Source organism: Bidens hawaiensis, unplaced genomic scaffold, assembly GCF_021521415.1.
Source record: "Bidens hawaiensis isolate Kalapana, Puna unplaced genomic scaffold, B.hawaiensis_p1.1 tig00012179_1, whole genome shotgun sequence".
Lineage (NCBI taxonomy): Eukaryota > Viridiplantae > Streptophyta > Magnoliopsida > Asterales > Asteraceae > Bidens > Bidens hawaiensis.
Genome location: NW_027491979.1, coordinates 586,186 through 596,871, shown reverse-complemented (window position 1 = coordinate 596,871; position 10,686 = coordinate 586,186). Strand labels below are relative to the sequence as shown.

The 10,686-nt window shown below is 35.8% G+C and overlaps 1 protein-coding gene and 1 pseudogene across 1 annotated transcript; both read right to left on the bottom strand.

Annotated features, from left to right (window-relative positions):
* Nucleotides 1-485: 485 nt before the first annotated feature.
* Nucleotides 486-3,994, bottom strand: LOC143540167 (proline transporter 1-like; annotated as a pseudogene).
* A 1,746-nt stretch (nucleotides 3,995-5,740) lies between these two features.
* On the bottom strand, nucleotides 5,741-9,130 carry LOC143540159 (proline transporter 2-like). Its single transcript, XM_077033298.1, has 7 exons — nucleotides 8,963-9,130; nucleotides 7,668-7,892; nucleotides 7,482-7,576; nucleotides 7,223-7,412; nucleotides 7,008-7,132; nucleotides 6,717-6,932; nucleotides 5,741-6,139 (listed from the first exon to the last, which is right to left on the bottom strand). The coding sequence occupies exons 1-7, from the start codon at nucleotides 9,057-9,059 to the stop codon at nucleotides 5,762-5,764; spliced, it is 1,326 nt and encodes a 441-aa protein (XP_076889413.1). The 5' UTR covers nucleotides 9,060-9,130; the 3' UTR covers nucleotides 5,741-5,761.
* Nucleotides 9,131-10,686: the final 1,556 nt, after the last annotated feature.

Here is a 10,686-nt window from a genome sequence, read left to right as displayed (position 1 = left end):
CAAATCTTCAGGTGGCTGACATCTTTACAAAAAGTCTTCCCGCGCGCTCCGTTTGAAGCTTTTCGTACAATGCTACGTGTTGGTCCTCCACCCTTTCGATTGATGGGGGGTATTGGAGTAAAATAGGACTTTTAGTTATTTTTGTAACGTATTGTATTTCCTTTTTACTTTGTCAACTCTTCCTTGATTTGTGGAGAGTTTTATGTAACCATATGTGTATATATTGTGGAATACAATCACTCAACTATTAAGGTTGATTTTATCATAAGTTAACAAATATATTAAAGAACTTATATGTATAATAGGCTTGTTTAGCTCCCGAACATATTTAAGTTAAATAAATGAAGCTCGGCCCTGGGCTTGCTTATTAAACGAGCTTATGTAGTAAAAATAAGTGTTCTATTATCTTCTTTTCTTGGTCTTTATCCTCCTGAATTGGTTTCTATATTTTCTTCCTTTGATCTGATCAAAATAATCCCAACAATTTACACCCCTAGGTACAACGCAACTTGCGTTGGGCAGGTGGCCTTTAAGAGGATTAAAGTCGGATAACTATATGGAAGCTGGATTTGAGAATTTTAATGGTTGAACATTTAGGGAAATATGCAAACTTGCATCATAGGAAATGGAAAATGAAACAAGTAGAAAAGAAATCTCACATGCAAAGCTATGACAGTTTGGAAAAAGGCAGAAATATTAGCAAGCGAAATAACCCAAACCGGCGCATCAACACTTTTGAGCAAATAAGCATCTGCATCATTCCCATATGCCCAATAACCAATAAAGGCAACCGCATATAATGGCACAACGCCTACTGTAAATTGAAAGTATAACGCCTTCATCATATTCCCAACAACCGGCTGTCTCACTGTTGCCTATAAAACCACAAAACATCACTAAAATAACCATATTGGTCCCAACACGCCTTTGGTGCCAACCCGGCCCGGCCAAATACTAACCTGTATCTCTGGCAGCATTCCCGTGTTAAATGCAAAAACAACACTCGCAGAAGCACCAATAGTTGTGAACAGCCTGCTTAAATCTGACCCGGGAATACTATAGTCCCGAGGTGGAGCCTTGGTCCCTATAAATAACATATATATTCGGTTTAAAAAGTGGGACCCACAAATGAAAGTGATAGATATAGAATAAGTAAATATACCATCACGAAGCGACAATGCAACTGCTATGGCAATATACACGAGACTGAAAAACGTTGAAAAGCCAAGCCAAATTCTTAAAGCCGAAAGATGAGGGATGCATATTGCAAATAGGCCACTAGCGAAGCCCGCCATTGCAATAAAATATGGAAGCTTCATTGCATCATCATCCCTGAAGAGTACATAAATGGCCTACAAAATTAAACCGCAACGATATAATCTAGAGGTAAAAATTTCAGTAGTTTTCACTGGGCACTTATAAAACAATTTGGTACCTTAAGAGCCTGACCAGCCAAAATGACATAACCGACATTGATCATGAAGAGGTTTACATATTGCAACACCCATGTAAGAGAATAAGCTTTCGGGCCTGAAATTGTTAAAATAGGGAGGGTCATTTTGTCTACATTAACTGACATACTATTTTGTTTAATGGTTTGTTGATTATTACCATATATGAATCCTGCAAGATCTCTATATCTAATATGCCTTTTGCCACCATGCTCGTGAATCATTGCAAGAAGAGCATTTGCATAGAGTGATATTGCGGTTGCTAAGATTAAACCGACTACCCCACCTACCCAACCGAGTGGGGCCATGACTGCACCCGGGTAGCCCAGAACATATGTGCTGTTGACGCCCGTTGTAAGAACTAAACCTACTTGAATCCATGAATCTGCATCAAGTGATTAATGTTATAAGTCTATTCATAGTAACCAAAAAAAATAATATAATACCATGTATTATGCACTACTTTCCTCGTTAAAAGAATATAACGGATGAACCCAATTTTTTCCGAAACCATTTTGACCCAAACCAAAATGACGTTTTTTTCTTTCCTTCTAAATGACACGTTTTGACATGAACCCAATTTTCCTGTTACCCGGCCTCACACAACCCGCTGGTTTTGCCATGTTTATATGTAGGGGTGAAAATTTTCAACATGACATGAAAACAGTCAGGCTTTTGATTGGCATATCTAAAGCATTTAAAACTTGGGTTGGCATGTTTTAACCTTTAACCAACTTTAGTTAAACAAGTCGATCCATCTAACCCATTTTTAACAACCCACCAACCATATTAGCACGTTTACAAATTGAGTATTACTCATCAACCCATTTGGATAAATGGGTTAAACGGGAGGGTCATGTTTGGGTTACAAGATTTAAAGTGTGAGGGTTTCGATGTTTCTGACAAGAATAAAGATATGGGTCGTGTTCAGGTTGAACAATTCAACCCGCCAATCCGACACGATTGACACTCTTACAGTTACATGTAATACTTTCTCCATTAAAATTACAATTTGCAATATTCATAAGATGGAGGAATTCAAAGGAAATTTAAAAAAAAAGTAGTTTTGAACTTCTGAGATACTATAATCTTGCCATATTTAGTCCTTAGTTAAGGGTAATCAGCTTTGAGCATCTAAATATAGATTCTTAATGTTTGGATACAAGTGCATAAGCTCCTGACAACAATTTGAAATAATTTGGTCACCAATGAGATTTGTATGGGGCTAAATAAGATGTTGATGTATAAAAAACAGGTTATTCTGATTTTATTTAATATTATCCACATAAAAATAGTTGTCAAAGGTGTAAGGAGCGCTCAAAACGATAAGGGTCTGAGCTTTGAGCCTAGGCGCAAGGCGCGTAAAAAGCGAGGGCCCAAGATAAACAAGGCGCATACCATAAACATACTATTTTTGGGGGTTTTAACATGTTTAAGGCTTTTTTATAGCTAGTTTAGGTTGGTTCTTGGCCACCTTTTGATTTTATCAAATCCGTTTTCCCGGGATTTGCAAAATTTTGCTGACATTTTGAGGATTTGGTTGTTACCAAAAACTGGCCGGAACTTTGCCCGAAGGTCGACGGACCATCTAAATGATAGCGAGGCGCTTTCACTGCGTCTCACCTAAACACCTAGGAGCGCCCCCAACGACTTTTGACAACATAGCATTCAAACATCCCCCCCCCCCTTTATGTCTACAAGGCCGAGTACTCCCCGAATACTCGCTACAAGGTATGGAGACGATGCGAGTTTCTTTAACTCCACCTAGTTACTAAGAATCGATCAAAGGTGGTAAACCTCAGCCAAAATTACATCTAGTCAGTCAACTTGGGTTGATTTTGACTTAGAAAATAAAACATGATTCATATATCTATAATATTAAAAAAAATAATATCACTTTTTTTAATTAATGATTTGCAAATTTTAGAATAATTTTGAATCTAAAAATGTATTTTTCTTATTTATATTCACTTATTTTATTATAAATATTAGTAAACTTTCGATAATTCACATATATAAAAATCCAAAATTAATTTTCATTATATTTACCATTTCCAAGTACTCCGAGTACTCCCCAAGTACTCCGAATGTACCCAACTCCCCAGTCGGCCGCATAAGGGTCCGCCTAGCGACTTTTGCAACCTTTCGTGAATGACATATATTGCCAATTCAAACTATTACAATAAAATGGTAGTAAACGAGCAACATGTTGCACCACAACCTTTTTGAATAGCAAAACTGATCCTACTTAAAACAAGCTTTGGATCTTAGGGGCAAAAATAAGGTGGAATCCAAATTTCATTTCTAACATGTTCGGTTCCCATAATTTGTAGAAATAATATTACCAATCAATCTTGTATATACACACACAACTACGGATATTGTTCCTCACGAAGCTGCAAAATTCATATAACAAATTAATAAAAACGAAACTAACCGCTGCTAATCTGATGGACGGTATCAGGATTTTCAGCAGGTAACTGCTCGTCGGCTTAGACCTTTGTGGGACGAATCGAAATGCCGTCATCCCGCTGGTCCGCCATTGGATTTACGAAGGAATCCACCATCGATTCACAACAAATATACTTTCTAATAACAGTTATTCTCTAACAAACTCTATACGTAAAATTACAATAACGCCCCTGCTTATACAAACTCTAATAAAAGGTATACTCTCTCTTCCGCTCCAAAATTCGCTACCGGATGTATACTTACATATATCTATAGCATTATTATTCCTAAATTGCTGCCGAATTCGGTTTATCAACCGAACTTAAATTTTCGGTTTCATTTTGGTTTTGAGTTACCTGAAAACAGTTTGGTTTGACTAAAAAGATTTTATGTTAAAACCAAACTGATGGACACGCCTAACTACACGCTACATGTTCGTTAGGTAACAAAGATTCAAGTACATATAAATGGGTTGATGAAAGTTAAAAGGTAACCAGATTAAATTCAAAATGTATACCAAAACAAATTACAATTTTAATTTTAGAAAAGAATATACAAAACTGCTTGTGGGTCCCACATGTGACACATAATAAGGGTTTCAGGTTGGACAAGGGTTTTCTCGCATATGGTGGTTTCCTCCTGATGATAGAATGAAGATAATCGGGTGAGTCAGTGGTCCGTCAGTGCTTCAAATAATCAAATGAACACCCAACAAAAAAAAACGGTAAGTGCTTGTCAGCTTGTGGGTTGGTCATGCCGAATTTGTTCTGACCCGTTCATTTTCCATCTTTCCAAATTGAGATGTCTATGTCATGCTAGTTTTGATCATGTTTATGCTTCCAGAATTGAACATATTAGTTACATGGAACTATATTTTAAGTAAAATATCATCTTAATTAATGCCAAAAATGGTTTGAGTATGATATCTTTACCTTAATCGTCCCAACATAGATTGTATAGATGGCCACTTTATAGACTGCTTGAGATTAACTTCTCAATTACCCACTAGTTAATAGGAATATAATCTTTTAGGAACTTTGAACCTGTAATTGTGTAAAAATGCAAGATAAAGCTAACCATTAGGTGTGCCAACTATGAACGTGTTCATGTCTAACGGCTCAAACAGATAAACATGCCTTTAAAAGCATCTTACAACGAAACGAGTCAAATGTTCATAGTCACACAAATCATATTTTGACAAAATAAATATTATTAGTAAATTAGGAGGATAATATATCCGTATCTGTTAATTAAGTAGCGTACACAAGATGAGTATATTAACGGTGGTGCTTAACTGTTCATGGTAAGTTTTAATTATCAGATCGGTTGTTGAATGAGACTATAATTAATTTTAAAAATATAAAACATATAGAAAGTATAATAAAAACCTAAAAATAAGAGAATTTCAAACTTTAATCATCCAAACATAAAAAAAGTTCTAAGTCAAGAGAATAATCACCCTAAGCATAAGTGCATAACACACCTTTAGAAATATTCATCTGAACATGGTATAAGTTTTTTAAAAAAAGTAATGGTGGGATCAACCGCTTTAGTTGACAGAAACAAAAGCCGGCAATGGGATCGATTCTCAGTCCAGAGTGGTCCAGTCATGTTTTCAAAAGAATAGTTCCCAACAAAAAAGATAATCCCACCAAACTTTTCGTATCATTTCTACGTTACGCAAACAGGATATCATAGCATAACAAAGTGTTGGAATAACTTAGCTTACATTTAACTTCTGATGAACTGACTCATGTGTACTATTTCTATATATAATAAATCAGTATTCGATATGACTTATGAAATAACTAAATCGGGATTTATTTTAACCATCCCGTAAGAATACAATAAAAACTATTCTAAACATCAGCAAAAATGCTGTAATTTTTGGAGTCCACAGCTATAAGCCTTAGAGCGGCAACTGAGGCTGCAACAGACATAAATCCAAAGAAAACAACATTGAGCCAATGCCATGATTTTTGCATAGAAGTGAGCTTGTTCCTTTTAGCTACCAAATACATGTGGTTCGCAAGTATAAATGTAAGTGGGAAAGTGCTGATGGCTCCTGTCAGGCTCATGAAGTCTCCAATGAACGGTAATGCTGCCGCCAGTAAGGTGGTTATCGCTAGGTAACCGCCTCTCACCACCACTCTGAATGACAGGTTTTTTACGGCTAGCGCACTTCCTTTAATTCCGTATTTTGTATCTAGATACTCGTACATCGGACTTGCAAAAATCTATAAAATAAAACCAAGATGTAGATTACAATAATAATAATGAGAACTTGTTACCGGAAAACTCACCGAACCACATCAACACATAGTTAATCAATGGGATCAGGTACAGCCAGGAGCGTAAACCGGCCAAGCCAAGCCTGAGCTCGGCTCATTTCTAGCTCTATTCTAAAGCTTGAAATGGACGTGTGAGTAGTTTTCCAAGCTCAAACTTGGCTCGTTTATTGTTTGTTTATTAACTATTTTATTATTGTATTTGTATAGATTTAACTAGTTCTATCATAGTTAAATATTTAATAAGTATTACTATGTAAATATGAATTTCCTATATTGTAAAAAAATTATATATTATTGGCTTGTTTAGGCTCGTAGGCCTACTCGAGCATGATTAGTGAAGCTTAGGCCCATGCCCATATATTAAAAGAGCTTATTTATAGGCTTGAGCTTGGCTCGATTCGAGCTTTACCGAGCTGATCTCGAGAGTTTACTAGCACTTGGCTCATTTACACCCCTAGGTACACTGCAACTTGCTTTGGGCAGGTATTCTTTGTCAAAACCTTAGGAAAATATGGAAGCTTACATGTAAAGCTATGACAGTTTGAAGAAACGCAGAAATATTAGCAAAAGTCTTGACCCAAGCTGGCCCGTTAACACTATTGAGCAAGTAAGCATCTGTTTCATTGCCATAAGCCCAGTAACCCATAAATGCAACCGCATATAATGGTAAAACCCCGACTGTAAATTGAAAGTACAGCGCCTTCATCATATTCCCAACCACCGGCTGTTTCACTGTTGCCTATAAACAAGAAAACATCATTAAAAAACCATATTAAAGATAACCCCTTTCAGGCCAACCCGACCCAATGCTAACCTGTATCTCGGGCAGCATTCCCGTGTTGAAAGCAAAAACGAGACTAGCAGAAGCACCAATAGTTGTAAACACCCTGCTTATATCTGACCCGGGAATATCATAGTCCCTAGGTGGAGCCTTGATCCCTTTAAAAACATATAAACTCGGTTTATAGTGTGAGACTCACAAATGAAAGTGCTGGATATTGGATATAAGATATTAATAAGAGAATATACCATCGCGAAGAGACAGGGCAAATGCTATGACAATATATACGAGACTGAAAAACGTTGAAAACCCGAGCCATATCCTTAAAGCCGAAAGATGAGGGATGCAAATTGCGAATAAGGCACAAGCGAAGCCCGCAATGGCAATAAAATATGGAAGCTTCATTGCGTTATCATCCCTGAAGAGTACATAAATCGCCTACAAAATTAAAGCATAGCGTTATAAGCGAGTGATAAACATTTAATAATTTGTACTTATTGATAATACCTTAAGAGCTTGACCAGCCAAAATGACATAACCGACATTGATCATGAAAAGGTTAACATATTGTAACACCCACGTAAGAGAATAAACTTTCGGGCCTGAAATGGTTAAAAAAGTGTCGGTTATTTGTTTACATTTAGTATGCATTAACAGACATAATATTGTGACTAATGGTTTGTTGACTATTACCATATATGTATCCTGCAAGATCTCTGTATCTGATGTGCCTTTTGCCACCAAACTCGTGAAGCATGGCAATAAGTGCATTTGCATAGAGTGATATTGCAGTTGCTAATATTAAACCGACTACCCCACCTACCCAACCCAGTGGGACCATGACTGCGCCCGAGTAGCCCAGAACGTATGCACTGTTGATCCCCGTTGTAAGGACGAAACCCACTTGAAACCATGAATCTGCGTCGAGTGATTGATGTTATATATCCATTCACAGCAACCAATAAATAATAAAATAATATGCTAGGGGTGTGATTCGTGTTGGGTTGGTGGTTGACAGGTTGAATTAGTCAACCCGAACACGACCCGTATTTATTTTGTATTAGAAACATTAACCTTGGTGTGTACACACCTAAAATCATATAACCTGGACATCGCCCGTTTAACTTATTCAGCTTAACGTGTCAAGCGAGTGGACAGTTTAGCGGGTATAAGTCTAATCGTGTTAATCAAGTGGGTGGGTTGTATAAGTATGGGTTAAACGGGTTAGTGATTTGACTTGTTTAACTAAAAAGGATGGTTGGTCGACCTGTTTAACCAAACAGGTTAACTTGCTACCCCTAGTTTCAACCCGAGCCCATTTTGGTTTCATTTGTTTTGACCTAGACCAAATTATACCTTTTAAAAAAAGGTCGTTTTTACCCATTACCTGGCCCGCCCGAGTTGCCAAGAAATACAAAGATACTATTTAGATATAATATAACTATATGTAGTCCTTAGTTAAGGGTACTAAGGTTTGAGACATTGGATAAAGAATCTTGGTGTTTGGATACAGATGAATTCGTTCAAAGTTATAGAATTTGGATAACTAAATCAAAATTGTTTTGCAAAAGTTAATATAACTTTGACAAAGTTTAAATAATTCGGTCAAAGTTATGAGATTTGGATAACAAAACCCGAAATTGAGTTAAAAATTAGTATAGATTTAAACTTCCCTCTGATCATGTTATTCTGATTTGAGTTAAAATTATCCCCACAACAATACACCTTTGACTTTAAGATTCGTAGTGTTTGGTTGTCAAAAAACAAAACAAAAAAAAGATTGGAACCTCAATTTCATTGGTAACATGTTTGGTTCCAGAATTTGAATAAAAATGGAATCTGAATTCCAACTTGTGAAATGATATTATTATTATTATCAACCTTGTTCTTCACGAAGTTACAAAATTCACATAATTTTAAATCTGAATTCAAAGTGCAACTAGGGCGGCAACCTTAATATACAACAAAAACATTAAAAAGTAACGTACCGCTGCTAATCTGATGAGCGGTTTCAGGAATCTCAATAGTCAACTGCTCATCGGAGTAGACCTTCGTGGGACGAGTTGAAACGTCGTCGTCCGTCATTGGCAACAAATAAACTCTCTCTTCCGCTACCAAAGCCAGCGATGTATACTTATATATAAACCTATCAATATAATATTAATATTATTATTATTATATTCTTAAGTATCTTGGTGTGTGTGAATGCACGCAGGCAGCAAATTCAACGGGGAATTATTCAAATTGGGTGTGAGGAGACTTATAACACACACGAAGTAAAAAGAGTAGATAGGATACATATTTATAGGAATAGAAATAATTGAAGGGAATTTATTTGTTTATAATATGCGGTATGGGTTTTCTTTTTTTATTGAGTCATGATGACGAACGAATCAATTTGATATGAGACGGTGGAGAGAGAAAAATGAATCTTGAAAAAGGTGTGATGTAAGCGTAACCATTGGTCCGCAAAATTCAACTCTTGTCTTTGTGTTACTATGTCTGTGTATGTGATGCTCTTTAACGTTAAAGATTTCAAAGCTGACTTTCATAAGGTAACTTTGTCAATAAGAGTATATATAGTATAAGTATATACATAATTAATTAGATTATGCGTGTATATAGGACATTATGGGATACAAAACCTTATGTATGATCTTGTTTTAAAAATCGAGACGCATAAACAGTGTGTATGTAACATCTAACCTTTCGTATTATTAATGTTGTCCGTTTTGTCAACGTATAGTTTACGAATTTGTTTTTTGTTGTCTAGGTAGAGACTTCCCAGAATATTACTCATCATGATACTAATCTCATTTGAGCATGTTTAACTGTGGAGCTCTTCTATAGTTCACTAGTATTAAGCCCAAAACACGTTGGTGGTTTAAAAAGAGGGACATTTACTTGTGAACCAATAATCAATCTATTTTGTCCACGGCCGATGTGGTATTGGCTTAGGGTGTTACAGTCTAAAACCGAAGCGTGAAACGAAAAAAAAGGTAAAAAAAAATTGGAACGCGAGGCATAAGGCCTTTATGTAATTTTTAAAAGTATTCCATAGGCTTTTAGCATCTCGTACCCATTATTTAGCTATAAATTAGCTTTATATATGATATAGTATATAAATTACCTACTTGTACAACCTAAAAATCATACGGTATAATTTCTAAAGCATAAAAATGACCCAAGTACAAAAGTGTGTGCCTCAGGGGCCTTTTTGCCCTAAAAACACCCTTCACTTCACTTGCGCCTTTTGTATTTGGTCGTCTTGTATTGACAAAATCAACAAGGTAATCGCTTTGTATTGCTTTGCGTTCAAAGCGTGTTTTTTAAAACCAAATGTATGATATAGTGGACAGTGGTTGTGGCGAGAGAGGAAGAAAAAAAAAAGCATACCCGATGACAGAATAACCGGACAACCCGCCCATAAAAATGTTAATTGACTATAGTTTAAGAAATGAATACAATGTTGATTTACGTTTTGTCTAATTTTTAAATGACAAGTTTCTTTTGGAAAAACTAATTATACTTTTTCTGTAATTTCTAATGATAAGTTACTTTTAATTTTTAGGTAGTCAGTTACAAAATTTCAAAATATATCACTGATAAAATGTTAGATTTATAAATATTTTCTTATTGAGTATTCGATGAAATATTCATTTCAAGTTAAGAATAAACTGTCTTGACAAAAATGCTAATTACAAACTTCTTT

What these genes read in the sequence shown, in the direction of transcription:
- LOC143540159 (XM_077033298.1), bottom strand. Translation starts at nt 9,059, where the DNA reads ATGACGGACGACGACGTTTCAACTCGTCCCACGAAGGTCTACTCCGAT. An exon ending in GAATGCTGCCCGAGATACAG is followed by an intron (nt 6,933 to 7,007) that starts GTTAGCATTGGG and finishes TCTTGTTTATAG; the next exon opens with GCAACAGTGAAACAGCCGGT. An exon ending in AAACTGTCATAGCTTTACAT is followed by an intron (nt 6,140 to 6,716) that starts GTAAGCTTCCAT and finishes TTTATTTTATAG; the next exon opens with ATTTTTGCAAGTCCGATGTA.